The 15,422-nt window shown below is 42.7% G+C and overlaps 5 protein-coding genes across 5 annotated transcripts; 2 read left to right on the top strand and 3 right to left on the bottom strand.

Moving 5' to 3' along the window:
- Positions 1-449: 449 nt before the first annotated feature.
- VTN00DRAFT_4578 (uncharacterized protein) lies at positions 450-1,894 on the bottom strand (the record flags this gene model as incomplete). Its single annotated transcript, XM_069431016.1, has 7 exons — positions 450-509; positions 564-614; positions 667-754; positions 811-943; positions 1,016-1,377; positions 1,448-1,796; positions 1,873-1,894. 7 exons carry the CDS (start codon positions 1,892-1,894, stop codon positions 450-452), a joined length of 1,065 nt encoding a protein of 354 aa, XP_069290094.1.
- Positions 1,895-2,815: 921 nt separating this feature from the next.
- Positions 2,816-5,356, top strand: VTN00DRAFT_4577 (uncharacterized protein; the record flags this gene model as incomplete). The annotated part of the gene is made up of 7 exons (XM_069431015.1): positions 2,816-3,006; positions 3,103-3,211; positions 3,271-4,076; positions 4,134-4,278; positions 4,340-4,807; positions 4,866-5,228; positions 5,279-5,356. 7 exons carry the CDS (start codon positions 2,816-2,818, stop codon positions 5,354-5,356), a joined length of 2,160 nt encoding a protein of 719 aa, XP_069290093.1.
- A 104-nt stretch (positions 5,357-5,460) lies between these two features.
- On the bottom strand, positions 5,461-6,724 carry VTN00DRAFT_4576 (uncharacterized protein; the record flags this gene model as incomplete). The annotated part of the gene is made up of 7 exons (XM_069431014.1): positions 5,461-5,538; positions 5,600-5,761; positions 5,814-5,862; positions 5,926-6,272; positions 6,333-6,359; positions 6,415-6,465; positions 6,533-6,724. The coding sequence occupies 7 exons, from the start codon at positions 6,722-6,724 to the stop codon at positions 5,461-5,463; spliced, it is 906 nt and encodes a 301-aa protein (XP_069290092.1).
- A 3,835-nt stretch (positions 6,725-10,559) lies between these two features.
- Positions 10,560-12,236, bottom strand: VTN00DRAFT_4575 (uncharacterized protein; the record flags this gene model as incomplete). Its single annotated transcript, XM_069431013.1, has 3 exons — positions 10,560-11,783; positions 11,851-12,141; positions 12,195-12,236. 3 exons carry the CDS (start codon positions 12,234-12,236, stop codon positions 10,560-10,562), a joined length of 1,557 nt encoding a protein of 518 aa, XP_069290091.1.
- Positions 12,237-12,652: 416 nt separating this feature from the next.
- VTN00DRAFT_4574 (uncharacterized protein) lies at positions 12,653-13,804 on the top strand (the record flags this gene model as incomplete). Its single annotated transcript, XM_069431012.1, has 4 exons — positions 12,653-12,997; positions 13,050-13,147; positions 13,207-13,562; positions 13,623-13,804. 4 exons carry the CDS (start codon positions 12,653-12,655, stop codon positions 13,802-13,804), a joined length of 981 nt encoding a protein of 326 aa, XP_069290090.1.
- Positions 13,805-15,422: the final 1,618 nt, after the last annotated feature.

The following is a 15,422-nucleotide window of genomic DNA, read 5'->3' as shown; positions in this document are numbered from 1 at the left end:
AGGCTCTTTATGTCAAGCCGTCGCATTCTCTGATACACCAATCTGCATACCTACATCTTAGGTAGGTAGGTACGAACTAGTAACAGGTACTCATACTGCACAGTAGGCCTTGTATTAGATCCCCTAGGGCCATGATGGTTGCAGTCTGAGCTGGTTTAGTCAAAAATTTGCACCCACAACCAAAGAGTATTTGACTGCTGACAGTCCTGTGACTTGGAGAGCAAACACAGGCTCAAATCCTATGTGGCCGTTACAATTCGAATACTAAGGCCTCGCTATAGACATGTCATTCTTCCACTTGAAACCGACTATAACCCGACAATGGTTTCTTAGTAGGTCAATATCCTATCTACCTACCTAGTCATCAGGTGTGTAGGTTTAAATCTAACCGGAGATCATCAGAGGGCAGAGATCCAGATTGAATAATGCATGCGACGCTTTGATTGGAGTTACTCGGTAACTGAACTAGATGGATTTGCGCTCTGGAGATAGATGAGGCCGTTCCGAGGCTCTCTAGATGTCAGCTACACTGCATAGAGACATACGGACAGCAAGTATCTTACCGGTGAAAACTGCCTAAGACGTACTCCAGCTTCCTCGAGAATAGCCGCGCTCTAGACATAAGTAAGCCAACTGCAACCCAGGAAAAATAGTAGAATAACGCACTTCTCTATCCATATTATAGCTCTGCGAGTAAACCACCTCCGATATGCCAACTTGAGCGATCTTCACAGTGCATGTTAAGCAAGGACACCTACGCAAAAACGTAGGTTTTAGTATCGGAGACACAAAAGGCTATGGTTTACTCACGTGTCACAGTAAAGGATCGCACCTTCCCGGATGCGCTCCCTTCCGGCTTCCAAGAGGGCATTCTCTTCTGCATGAATGCAGAGGCATGTTGACAAACCGGCACCACCGCCCTCACCACGGTTACATCGAGGACCTAAACGTTAGTCAGAATCGTAGCAGTATGCACATCTCAAGAGAAGTACATGGGAGGAGTAGAACGTCGTACATCCACCTTCGTTGCAATTTTTAATATGTCGCGGGGTTCCATTGTATCCAGTACTTATGACACGGTGGTCCTGGACCAGGACACAGCCAACCCGTCTTTTCATACAATTGCTCCTATGCGCAGCGAGGGATGCTAATTGCATGAAGTATTGATCCCAGCTTGGCCGCAAGCGTTGTTCATCGGCGAGATCGAGCGTCTCCAGGGCAGCATGCAGTTCTTTTAAAGACGATGAAGAATTGAACAGCCGCACCTGTGCCCGATCAGTCAAATAAGCGCGTCCGATATCCTTGTCATATATGTGCCTATCGTTCCAGAGAACGAACTTTTCGAGATCTGGAGGATCAAGTTGGCGTCTCCGACACCTGCAGGCAGCAGATCAACAACCATTTCCTTCGTCCCTTCCCAACAGAACAAGCAGGAATATGAACTGACCTGTCAGAAAATCTTTTCCACCGTAGGCTGACCGGTGCATCCACGCTGACAAGTAGGAAAAAAGGGCGTTGAAGAAGGCGGTCCAACGTGGCACCATCCCAGATGTCGGTGGTAACCCAGCGCTCCCGCCATCTCTTTGTGACAAAAGTCAGAAGTGCATCAACGGTCTCAAACACAAGTGCTGACGACTGTGTGCTGCCTTTGCGTTTCACCTCAGATGCTTGCAGTCGCAGATCATCATCCGGTCCATCAGCAATCCGGGGATAACTCTTATCGACTAGCTCGAGCAGCTGGAAACCCTGGTGTTGGATCAAGTACTCCGCGATGGCGTGCTTTCCAGCACATATCCCTTGACCAGCTATCAGCCTGCGCCAAGTCCATATAGAAAAAGACTGTTCTACGGGGAGAGGTTTTGTAAGACGGACCTCCGCATAGACCAATCAGCATGGCTCTTTGGAGGTACTTCCAACCTCAAAAGTTTAAACCCAGTCACTTAGTTGCCAGTCCCTAATGGCGACGAAAATGCAACCTCCGAGAATAGAGACAAGGGTGCTGGAGTAGCACGGGTACCCGCACACTTTGTCTGTCAGAAACTCAGATTTTTGTTCAATGAAGACCTATATGTGTTCCTGTATACCTTACAGGGGCAGCAAGAACAGAACCTTGGGAACACCAAAGCCAGCTGTGCAGCGGAAACCAAGAGGCCACGACAACGGGATCAGTATCACGGAACAGGGAGAACCATACCGGCTTTTAGTTTTAGTTATGCTCTACCCTCGATTGCCAAGGATTGATGTTCTTTTTTTGATTTTCCGAAATCGATGATCGGTGTTGTGGGCACCCCGCGACCCCTCTACAGAACGGTCTGATCTCCGATCGGCTCGCTAACAGACTAGCAACTGCCACCTGCCCTCACGAAGGAAATAATATCGTTGATCCTGATATGTCGAGACCCGTCTTGTACGGTAAGGTCACGGGTACGGCAGTATCCATGGTTTACGGCCTGGAAGCTGGAGCTCTATTATGTAAGATTACTGCGTGCAGGGCTAGCTAGCACCTTATCACTTAACATCTGGGGACATCTTCCGTCACCTGCTACCTGCCCCGCCTCTAGCCTAGCCTGCTGTCTCCAGCAGTGACCGTTATTCCTGTCAGCCATCTGATGCCCATCGCCTACCAAGCAGAACCCCCACCTTAATTGTTTGTCGGCTGACCTCTTGTAGGCCGGGAAAGGGATACACGTGAGCTTTAGAAAGATACCAGGGTCAGCCTGTCTCCATTCAGAAACACATCTGCGCAGTCATACATCCTTACGAATATCACCGGTGCTTTGTGTTGCAAAGAGCCTCTAGGTAGATATTATGCAAGATGCAGTACACTCCTTTTGCCTCGGACATAGAGCTTCCTTTTTACACCTCCTTGGCATCCCTCAAGCTTAACCATGACAAGCTTGATGATTCTGCCCGCAAGCTGCTGGGCCTGTACGAGATCCGCACTACTGATGCCCCCGATGCGTCCTGCCGAATGCAGGTCCACGGGAATGCCCTCACAAGCGACGAGTAAGTACACACTGCTTACTTTCTCTACTATCATTTTCCTGCTCCTGAAACCGTTTGAAGATCGAGCAATTCCACTCACACAGAGTTTTATTTTAGGGTTCCCGCGGGCTACTACAGGGCTGAGGGGATAATCAAGAACTTTAACACTATTGAGGAGTATCGAAACATAGATAAAATGTCGATGATTCAACAAGCTGGTGAAACGGTAAGCGTTTAGTGTTGATGTGTATTTATAACAGTGAGGAGAACTGATTGTCGCTCAAGATCTGGGACGCAATCAATGACGGCACTATCTATTCCTGTCCTTCCCTCCTTTCATCTTTTCTGGTCCTTTCATTTGCAGATCTCAAGAAATACAAGTTTCACTACTGGTTCGCATTTCCTGCGATCCATTCGTATCCTCCCTGGGTCCCTATAGGCAACGGCATCGAAAGGACAGCAGCAGCAAATACAGATCATAGCGGCACCATACCGGGTGCAAGAAATCTAACAGGTCTCGAAAGTTCTACCCTAGTGGATGCAGTCCAAAATTGGAAGCATGGAGTTGATGCTCACCAACATGGATTCTTTCTAGCGCGAAAGGATAGAAGTGGTCATGACAAAGGGCCAATCGTCAGCGGAGCTGATGATGGGAGTGGCCATACGCGACAGCGTACACTCAGTACATCAAGGGACGCAATTGACTTCTCCTGGAAAATATCTTCACTCTCGGGTTTTGAAGCTGGATTCTTCGAAGGAGCCAGACCTGAAGATTGTTATGTCTGCTTTGCAGACCCCTCAAACTATTCAACTGCCCCTGGTTGGATGTTAAGAAATCTATTGGTACTGGTGAGGCAACGCTGGGGCCTCGATAAAGTTCAGGTTCTACGGTATCGTGATGTGCAGTCGAAGCGTGACCAAGGTCGCAGTATAGTGATTACATTGGAATCAGAATCTCCACGAACATCTAATCCCAATACAAGCCATGTTTCAACTGAGCAAGTGCCCAAGGTAACGGGTTGGGAGCGCAATTCTGCCGGGAAATTGATGGGACGGGTAGCTGATCTAACAGAGTATATGGACCCTCACAGGTAAGAATGCGCGTATACCTGTGTCCTTTCATGGCACTGATAAAAGCTTCGAGGTAGATTGGCGGATCAGTCAGTTGACCTTAACTTGAAACTGATGAAATGGCGAATCGCCCCTGATCTTGATCTCGAGAAAATAAAGAACACAAAGTGCCTCTTACTCGGGGCCGGTACCCTAGGAGGTTATGTTGCTCGGAATTTGCTAGTATGTGTCTATATCCGGGATCCTTATTCTTTGTCATAATGCTGACAGCTCTATTCAACAGGGATGGGGTGTACGGAAAATCACATTTGTGGACAGCGGGACTGTATCATTTTCCAATCCAGTTAGGCAGCCACTGTTTGATTTTAAGGACTGTTTAGAAGGGGGTGCCAAAAAGGCCTGCCGCGCTTCCGAGGCGTTGTCAGAAATCTATCCAGGCGTCGATTCCACAGGCCATGTTCTCGCCGTTCCTATGGCAGGCCATCCCGTAGCCGACAGTGTTAAGGCCCAAGCAGATTTTGAGATGCTCAAGGAACTAATCGATAACCATGACGCCATATTTCTCCTCATGGACACTCGGGAGTCTCGCTGGTTACCAACGGTTATGTGTAAAGCTGCAGACAAGCTTGTCATGAACGCAGCGTTGGGATTCGATACGTTCGTCGTCATGCGCCACGGTGTGAAGAACGGGTCAGATCGAGAAGCAGAACTTGGGTGTTATTTCTGCAATGATGTTGTTGCACCAGCAAACGTAAGTCAAATGAAACAGTCACCAGTCACATTGAACTAATTATCTTAACTTTTTCAAGTCTGTCAAAGACCAGACGCTCGATCAGCAGTGCACTGTCACTCGTCCTGGAGTAGCTGCCATAGCATCTGCTTTACTAGTCGAGCTCTTTGTCGCGGTCCTCCAACACCCCAAAGGTCCGGCGGCCCCTGCTTCGGTTTCTCAAAACGAAGATAGGGGAAATCATCCACTTGGGCTCGTCCCGCACCAAATCAGGGGATTCCTGTCAAACTTTACTAATATATCTGTCGTTGGCAGAAGTTACGACTGCTGCAGTGCATGTTCCGACAAAATCGTTAATGCATATAGGCAAGATGGCTGGGAGTTCGTCGAAAGAGCATTAAATGACAAAGGATACGTGGAGGAACTGAGCGGCTTAAAGGAGGTTCGAGGCACTGCTCTCCCATTTGATCACTGATGCTGACATATTGTAAGGTCCAGCGAAAGGCAGAAGCCACAGCTGCCGAGATCGAATGGGACGAGGAAGCTGACGATGACGTGGAGATAATCTAGAGGCAAACTTCTCAGGAAATTGTGGATTTTCTTGTCATAAATGAATTTAGTGCCGTGTTCCTAGGCTGTAAATGGGGCTGAAATGTTGATAGTCGCAACAGGGATCATGGGGGAGTAAGCACTGCCGTCTTCGCGACATTGTTTTTTCGTTGAAGTCCTATGAAATATGCCTCTTTTGACTCCTATCAGATCATCAGCCAAATACTATTCCATGAAGACACTGATTCATATGTAACGGCATACGCTGCGAGAAGATTCTGGCTTCACCCTGTGAACTTTTTGGAACAATTCCTTCAGTTGCTTCTCGAAAGCTTTGTCTTCCGCGCCCTGGTAGAACTTGCAGACGAAGTGGCCACCAGTCTTCAAGACATTGAAGCTGAATAGTAGTGCAGCCCGGCAAAGATCCTGTCATTCCAATTAAATAAGCTGAGCGAAGCCTCTTACTTGAAGCACATACCATGCTTCCGGCGTGATCTCGTGAGTTGACTCCGCTTGTATTCATCATCCTGTGATAGGGATCACTTAGACTTCTCTTCCAGAAACCAGTCGTTTGGTCCCAGGGCGCGGACATATCGCTTAAAACCACATCCACCGTCCGATCCACTTCACCGTCTCCAAGATCAGCCGTCTCATTTGCGCTCGCTGAACCAGTAGTCTCCTCCCGACTGATATCGGCTCGCTGGTTCTCTTCAGACCCAGACTCAACAATTGTATTGATGAGTCCACGGTCGGAGGCGAGGGGGGTTTGGGGACGCGGCCGGCCCCTATCCGGGTCGCGTAAAAATTCGCGGACGTATGCCTGTATTTGCGGTGAAAGGAAGTTTCCTTGTATTGTTGAAACGCCTTTTGGGGGCTGGGCCGGAATTATGTCGACACCAAGGACACGGCCATTTGGCTGGGTGCGGCTTACAGCAACCTTTACCAGAAAAAAAAGTCAGTGAAGAAAATGCTGAAAGTTCGGCGTTGATAAACCGACCTGAGACCACGAACCAGGAGCATAGCCCTTGGGAGAATCAATTAGTACAGGATATCGCCGGGGAAAATAGGGAAAGATGTACCAAATCGACAACTGTTTGTCCACTGCTAAATATTCGATACTTTTCATCTATCTATCGCATAGGTGAGAGGTGGGTATCATGTCAGCTTGCCAAGGATTTGGGGAAGGGGGAGCAGCACCTGCAGCAGTTTAAAGGCAGCCCGGCTCTTTAGTCCTTGGACTGCAGCTTCGCGTGTGAAGCGGTCTTTCAATTGACGAGCCTGCCAACGTTTTGAAGAAGCTTGACGGTTCGGTGATAGCGGCGTAAGTCCGCGGAGGTGAGTGGACAGTACATGCCGCGAGAATGGAGAGTGAAATACAATAAGCTTCATAGGCCCTGAGCCGCTTAAAGTTTTCGGGAAGACAGGGTAAAAATTCTGTTGGGCAATCAGTCTTGTTGGCACTACTCCATAGTCCACTGAACTTGTGTGGACATCCAAAGTAGAGATATTTTCGAAGCTGTTGCTGACATGTGCCAAGACGGTAGTAGGGTATCAAGGCACCCGGAGGTAACCTCAAGTCGTTGAACTCCACTAACGTTTGCTGCTCAGTAGGTAGTCCCAGTACTCCGTATCCCATACTGCGGGAGGATCTACTCCGTAGACTGGGCTGTGTAGTAGCCTAACCTTGGTAGGTGCAGTAGTATCCATTATACCTTACAGTAGATAGAAGTATTCTGTACTATATTAATTGCCAAAACTTATGTTACCCAGGGTCGCCCGCCTAACAACTTTGGCAGATTGCTCCTGTATGTCCAAGTGATTTTCAAGCTATTGAAGGGTGGTGGTGGTGGTAGTAGTAGTAGTAGTAGTAGTAGTAGTAGTAGTAGTAGTAGTAGTAGTAGTATTTATACTCTTCTAGCCTGCCTATTCTAATGGCCGCTATGCTGGAGTTTGAACTCTAGCACCTAACATTCACTCTAAATGTGACGGCGTGGCAAGAAGCTATATAAGCGAGAGCAGTACAAGCCGTTGGCTTCGTCTCCTAGTCTTTTGCCGGTAGCGCAGCGGTTTGGCTCCTAGAATGCTCCCTAGGAGCCACTCTGTGACACTAAACACCTGCTCTATGCCCTGGCACATTTATATATATGCAATATGTGTGTACAGAGACATAGCTCTAAAATATAATATTAAAATTATAATTATAATTAAAACAATAATATTAAAAGTTCTAAGAATAAAATAGCAAGTAAATACAGTAAAACTGTGACAGTAATATTTACAAGTATTTAAAAAGCTTAAGAAATAACTTATATCTGCTTTAATACTAATTTATTACAGTCTCTATTAGTTTATAAAGCTAGAGACAAATACTTTTAATAAAATAGTTGCAGAGATACTTTTCTAATTAAATATTAATAGAGATTAATAGTAGTATTCTATAGCTTACTTTTTAAAAATAATAATATTTGCAGAATATAATTATATAATTTATAATAAAGAGCTTTTAACTATTATTTAAACTTTAAAAAAGTAATAATTAGAATTAAAGAATTTATATTTTTATAATAGTAGATTATTTAAATAAAAAACTTATATTTATATTATATTATAAAACTACTATAGTATAGAATATAATAAGACTTTTTATTCTATATATTTATTAGTAGACAGAACTTTTAAATACTATTATTTTAAACTATAGTTTTTAATTTATTTTAAATTTTTAAAATAAATTCTGTCAGATTCTAAATATTAAACTAAAACTGTTAACTGCTAACTATTTACAGACTAATAAATAGACTAAAATTATTAATTAGTATATTATACAGTGCCTCTTTTTTTTATTAATTACTATTAGAATAACTAATTTAAATAGCTTCTAATTTTAAATTTTATAGCAGCAGTTCTACTCTATAAATTAATAAAGATTTTTCTTTTCTTATTAGATTATAGTGTTATTTTTAAATCTTTTTTTAACTAACAGCACTTTTAGCTAGCAGATTAATCTATTATAAAATAGCTAAACTGAACAGATATATATAGGTAGGTTAAAAGACTAAAAACTATTTAAAAATTTACTAGAAAACTAATTAAAAAGCTTAAAATTTCTAATAGTGTCAGATAAACTAGTATAAAAGAATAGCAGACTTTAAAGTAGAAAATTTAGTATAAATATTAATAAAAAACTAAAGAATAAATTAACTAAGCTAAAAGCTTAACTTTTAAATAGTAGAGCTATACTATATTATTAAGAAAATTAATAATACTTACTAGCTTAATTTTTTAATTCTATTTATATATATTTAATATTTTTTTAAATAAGTTATAGAAGGCTGCTATAAACTCTCTTTTAAACTAGATTAAAAATCTTTTTTCTTCTATTAAAGTTAATAAAAAGCAGAAATAGAAAGTAGAAAAGATTTTAGCAGTATATTTTTACTAAAAAAGCTTTAATATAAGATTAAATAGATAAACTATAATAATAATAATCTAGCTTAGTATTTAGTAAAGAACTTTAAAAAATTCTCTTATTAACTATATAACTTTTATAATTAATACTTAGATCTACTAAGCCTGCTATAATATTTAAAAAAGTAGTTAAGATGCTAAAACAATAGAGAAGAACTAGATAATTATTTAAATAATAATAAGCTAATATAATTAACTTTATATATTTATAAGCAGGCATTTTTCTAAAAAAGAAGATAATATAACAGTATAGCAGATATCTAAATAGTAAAATATATTAATAGTATTAAGTATTTTTTTATCTTTAAAATACTGCTAGTTCTACTTGTCTATATATATATTATATTATATAAAGTTTTGTAAAGTCTTTTTTTTTCCTTTTATACTTTTAATTCTGTATAAGTTAGTATAGTTTTAGCTAATAATACTATAACTAAATACTATTACAATAAATAAGCTTTCTGCATACTAATATTACAGCACAGTCTAGAGATTACTAATAAGACTAATAAAAGAAAGTTATATAACTATACTAAATTGTCTATAATTTATTTTTACAATTCAAGTCTACAATTCACTTTTATAATTTATAGTTATAATCTATAGTTATAATCTATTAAATATATATTTCTGAGCAGAACTTAATATACTTTTTAACTATAGAGATTAGAACTCTATAGTTAACTTAAATAGTAATCTTAATAGTAATATTACTAATAATAGTCTATTTATTTATCCTTTTTTTGCTTTCTGTTCTTAAAATAAATCTAACAAGTCTTTATTTAAAAAGTTTTAAATCTGCTATTACAACTAATATATAAATATATATTTTAATAGCTTTAGAACTAGTCTTTTTATTTAATTATAGTCTGCTAATAGTAATTTCTTTATTTTATAAATATAATTATTTATATAGTTTTACATTTAAAGCTTTTATTAATATAATTTAAAAAAGATTTAAAATTATAATAAATACTTGTTTTTAAATATTTTAAACAGCTTTTATAGCTACAGCTATTATAGCTGCTAAAGCATATAAATTATTCTAAATCAGTAAAACTAGTATTAGAATATAGAGCTTGTTGTTGCAAGTAACTTGTAGTAGATTTTATCCTGATCAGACATGGGCTTATAGTGAATTTCAAGAATTCAATTTGTGTGCGGGGAGATGTTTTTGAGCTATTGGAGGGTACCCAGGACAACAGACCCTAAGCGAAGTCAGTCCAGATCACCAGCAAGCCAAGGTGACTTGGCAGGGGATCTAAATAATGCAAGTTTTCGAAACCTACTGTACTCCTACAGAATACTATAGCGCAGAGCGAAATTGAATGGTATCGACAGAGACTATTCTCAAGTAACCGGGACAATGGTTCGGTTTTCTCAGAGAAAACCACCTCTCCACGAATCCATTGTTCGTACAAACAGTAATCTTGTAGACAATCACAGTAGGATACTACTTATGTGCTCGCATGGAATGAACAAGAATACCGTTATAGAGCATTACGACCATTTCTGGTGCAGCCTTGCATAGCCTGAGCAGCCAGATTGCCTGTTTACTACAGCCAATGTTGGCAGATGAGGAGCGCAGGTTGCAATCAATAGATACCAAACCAAATCATCAAAAGAGTTGTCAAATCTCAAGTCAGACGTTCAGTTTCAGTATTACACTACCGGATGTAAGCCACTGCCGCCCACATCATATCTGATGATCTATCTACCTAAGCAGGTAGACACGTCCCGAAATGTGAGTCTCTACCTATCTTCTATCTCTCTTCAACGGTGAAAATTCCGTGGAAACTCCAAACCCACGCCTGATACCTGGACGTAAACTGGCAGAGGTAGCAGCAAGCTGCGGACCATCAGGGACCAAATTGCGTCCAGTTCTGAGAGTTGGTTTTCGCCCTTGTCTTCTCCCACCAAGTGTATCATCCTCGTCATCGAACAAGGTTCTATCACGCTGAGTACCAAGTAACTTACGTTTCCTGGGTTTGGCCCGACCAACTGCCGACAGTTCGGTTAATGACCCATTAACGTCTAGAGACTGGTTCTCATTGTCACTGAGTTCTGAAACCTCGGCTGGCTTTACTTTGGTTGACATCCGATCCACCCTTGCATCTTGCTTCCAACCTTCCAGATCCCAAGCAACATCCGTGATCGACTTCCTGGGATCACGCGGCTGGTGGTTAATACTCTGTTCATCAGGGCTACCGCCTACAGCTGCCACATTATCAGACTCATGGCTTGCCTCAGTTATTTGTCGGCAGTCCACATCATCGCTAGAGCTCATCGGCGAATCTGGAGCTCCACTTGTACGACTGAGAAACGGAGTAATCGAAAAGGTGGATTTATCGCCCGGAAGGGCAGAAGATCTTTTAGGCTTTACCGTAACCTGAACAGCGCCTGGTGTTGCGATGGTCATGTCAGGATCGAAACGCCCTGTTGCCCGCTGAATGGGAACCCCTAGCACTCGTTGGCCGGACTCGTTCCCGCCCTCTTTTCTAACAAAAGAGTGCCGTTGTTGCAGCTCATTCTGGGCATCCTTTAGACGGTCCTTCGTCGAGCGTAGCTTCTTCTTTAGTGCTTCCAGCTTGTTCTCAAGAACCGTTCGTTGACTTTCCCATTCATTCTTTAGTTCATCGTTTTCTCGCTCAAGCCGTTGCCTCTCTCTGATCTCTTTGGCAACTTCGTCCCGAAGATCCCGTAGTTGGGCATCGATCTTCACATTTTCTTCCTTCTGTTTGGCATCTTTGGTTTGAGCTCGCTCGAATGCGCGCCTTTCAGTCTCTAATTTGGCCTCCAGAGAATTCAACTGTCTTTCAAGAGCTAGTTTCTCAGAAAGCAGAGTTTGATACGAGGTGCTTTGAGCTCTGAGACGTTCCAGTTCCCGCTGCAGGCTTGACAGTTCCTTCGACAGACTCAATTTCTCTGTCAATATTTTCTTTGACTCAAGTGAATTGCTGTTCAATGACGCAATTTGTTTCTGCTCGAGAGTTTAGATTGGATTGCTTGTAAAGAGGCTGAAGCTTGTTGATGGAGAATTCACCTACTTTCAGGTCTTCAATCTCCTGTGAATTAGCGCGCAGAGCCCCTTGTAAATCTGCAATCTCACTGCAAGCTCCAAAGAGCTCTTGTCGTACATTTGATTCCGTTTCCGTCACCCTGGATAGCTCCTCTTCCACATGCTTCAATTGCATATGCAATCCCTCATTATCAGCTTCGAGAAGCAGTCGTTCCACGCGAACTAATCGGGTGCGCTCGCTATCTAAAACCTGCCTCAACTGGCCAAGAATTTTCTCATATGCAATTTCGAGGTGAGCTGACCTCAAAGACATATGATGCTGAACGACTAAGTAAGTCCATAGTAGGGCAACAGACAAAGAGGATAACATACCTCGTCTGCGATACATGAGTTCTCATAACAAAGCAGTTCCATGGTTAAGAGAACAAGATCACGACAGATATTTTGAGGAGCTAACAATCTGCGAATGCAATCTCAGCTTGTCGACACACCTGACGAACAAGGCAAAACTGGATGGGGTGAATCCAGACGCGTCAAGGTCGGAAATGCCACTAACGCGCATGGATGGAACCTTGGAAGAAGCTTCGAAGTCGCGCGCGGCGCCCTGGCGCTCCAGGGCCGCCAGACTAAACCATTTGTGCACTGCCCGCCTACAGGGCTAGGTACTGCGGGCGCAGGTGGAACCTTAGACCTAAGTACTCCGTTTACCTAATTAACACCTGGACACTGCTTCGAGTCGGACATCAATTGCGGCTGTGAGGCACCGGATTCAGATCTGCAACTGGGAGCCTTTATAGACGAAATACATCTTCCTCACATAGGGGTCCATAATGAAGGTTCTCTCTCTTGCCATCGCATTCCTATGTTCAGCGGGTATTGCATTCTCCGCAAAGCCCGTCACAGACAAGTTCGAAAGATATCAATCTCTTTACCGTTATACGCCTCTCGATCTGGATGACTCCACGTATGAGGATCTAACCTCAAAACCTCGGGATTACCATGTTGCTGTCCTTCTCACGGCGTTGGAAGCTCGATACGGCTGTACTCTCTGTCGTGATTTTCAACCTGAATGGGATCTTGTTGCTCGAAGCTGGAATAAAGGCTCCAAACCTGATGGGATCAAAATGCTTTTCGGTACATTAGATTTCAACAGGGGAAAGAACACTTTCCAAAAGGTATCCCCGACTATGCTGATAATAAGCGGTCATTCCCTAACTAATGGTAAAGCTTATGCTTCAAACTGCTCCGGTTGTTCTCTTCTTCCCGCCGACCGTCGGTCCCTTTGCCAAAGTGGACGGGCCGCCCCTTAGATTCGACTTCAGCGGGTAAGATACTGCGTGTTCCAGCTAGATACATTTATAATTTTGCTCACAAACATACCCAGCCCTGTCTCAGCAGATCAACTTTACACGTGGATCAACCGCCATCTCCCTGAAGGAACGAAGCCTCCCCTTGTGCGACCTATCAATTACATGCGTCTTATTTCCGCAGTTACGATACTAATGGGTCTCATTACACTTTTTAATGTTTTGTCTTCTTACGTACTTCCAATTGTCCGAAGCCGAAACATTTGGGCCGCTGTCAGTTTGATAGCAATCTTGCTTTTTACAAGCGGCTACATGTTCAACCATATCCGCAAAGTGCCCTACGTCGCTGGCGATGGGAGAGGAGGTATTAGCTACTTCGCTGGCGGATTTTCGAATCAATTTGGAATGGAAACCCAAATAATTGCCGCAACATGTGAGTGGGCCTCTTTTTCAAGATTCGAATGTCGATACTGACTGGCTGGACCTGCTACAGACGGTATATTGTCCTTCGCAACTATTGCACTGGCATTGAAAGTTCCTCGTATCACAGATGCGAAAGCACAACAATTGGCTGTCATTATTTGGGGAACTGTGCTGCTCGGAATGTACAGTTTTCTCCTCAGTGCATTTAGAGCAAAGAACGGCGGTTACCCTTTCTTTCTTCCTCCCTTCTAGCAGACGTGACTCTTGTTGATTAGCTAAGGGGTGTATTTAATTCCAAGTACACATAATAAACTCTGTTGAAATTAATCAGTATCTTGCACTCTGACGACAGCTGTGATGATTTCAGGCCTTTAAGAAATTAGCATTGCCGCATCATAATTGCAAGCAGTGTTGGTATTATACTTCGTTGCGTGTATTGCAAGCTCCGAACTGCAATACATTTCCATAGTTTAGTGATAGTTGAGTGGCTATGGAGGAAAAACTTTAGGGTTTTGGAGATGATATATATATTCATTGTAGAATCAGCTTCACATTATATTGTATTGCTTGCCTTAAAACTCCACAAGGTTGTATGAAGTTCCTAGTGTTGGACGGGCACAGCTTGAAAACTTATGAACAGGTAGGAACCTGCAAGTAACATTTGCAATTAGCTTGAATGAGCACTGGCTTGTACCATATCACCACACAAAGAAATATTGTAAATTTTCAAGATTGTTTTCATTTTCTGTACTCAGCAATGTGTGATCTCACTTGATTTGGCCTTAAGATGGAATTATCGTTGCAGTTGGTTATCTAATACTGTCGTGTATCATATTACGTTATGAGACTGGTATTGTCACCTGACGCGACTGAAAACACTGGCGAAGCACATTCGCTTCCCTACGTCCAGGACAACTGCTATATTGAAGTGGTCAGAAACTCTATTTTTTGCAACAAGCTGATTGAATCCAATAAATTGTGACAACAAGGACATATAGATGGGATTTTAATTGCAGGTTTTCACCATCGTGGGATAACGAAATTCCCCATAACTGGCTCCCAATGGAACGATCCGGCGCGGACAGAGATGTCAACAAGATGCCGGTGTCGTCGGCATCTAGCATGACCTTCCTGGTCGCTATTCAAGTGATATCCCGTGCATTGACGTTTGCTGCAAACCAAGTGCTTTTGCGGCATCTTTCTCCGGAGATTCTAGGTATATCAACTCAGCTTGAACTGTACTCAATCTCAACGTTGTATTTTTCGAGAGAAAGCCTTAGAATGGCAATCCAAAGACAACCACTGAGTCTCTCAGGAGCTGCTAAAGAGGAGTCTGATGAACATCATGCCAAGAGAATGGTACCTGATGATGAAAAAGTCGATTCTATCGCATCCCAATCCGTTGTGAATATCTCATACATCAGCCTGGGACTTGGCATTCCACTAGTCGTGACACTCGCTGCTTGCTATCTTCATGTTGCACAGGAAGAGGTTTCTGAGAGCCCCTTTTTTCGAACAAGCCTGGCGATTGTCGGAATCGCGTCAGTTTTGGAGCTTGCCACAGAGCCCTTTTTTGCCGTGGTTCAGCAGCGTATGCTGTACAAGATGCGGGCAGCTGTTGAAACAACAGCCGTGTGTACTAAAAGCCTGTTGACATGCAGCATATCTATTTGGGCTACCTGGGCTAGTTTGGACATTGGGGTCTTACCGTTTGCCCTGGGTTATTTGGCCTATTCAATTGCTCTTTTTTGTGGCTATCTTGTGACGATGCCCCAGGTCTCGCGCGAAAAGCATTTTTCATTCTTCCTCACACCTATTAAGCCCAGGTATGTTAAGAGACCGCCCCATCCAGGTAGGTTCATTATGTTGA

This window comes from Thermoascus crustaceus, assembly GCF_041956765.1.
Source record: "Thermoascus crustaceus strain CBS 181.67 unplaced genomic scaffold VTN00scaffold_2, whole genome shotgun sequence".
Taxonomy (NCBI): domain Eukaryota; kingdom Fungi; phylum Ascomycota; class Eurotiomycetes; order Eurotiales; family Thermoascaceae; genus Thermoascus; species Thermoascus crustaceus.
The sequence above is the reverse complement of the archived record's forward strand: the minus strand, read 5'-3'. Positions and strand labels throughout refer to the sequence as shown.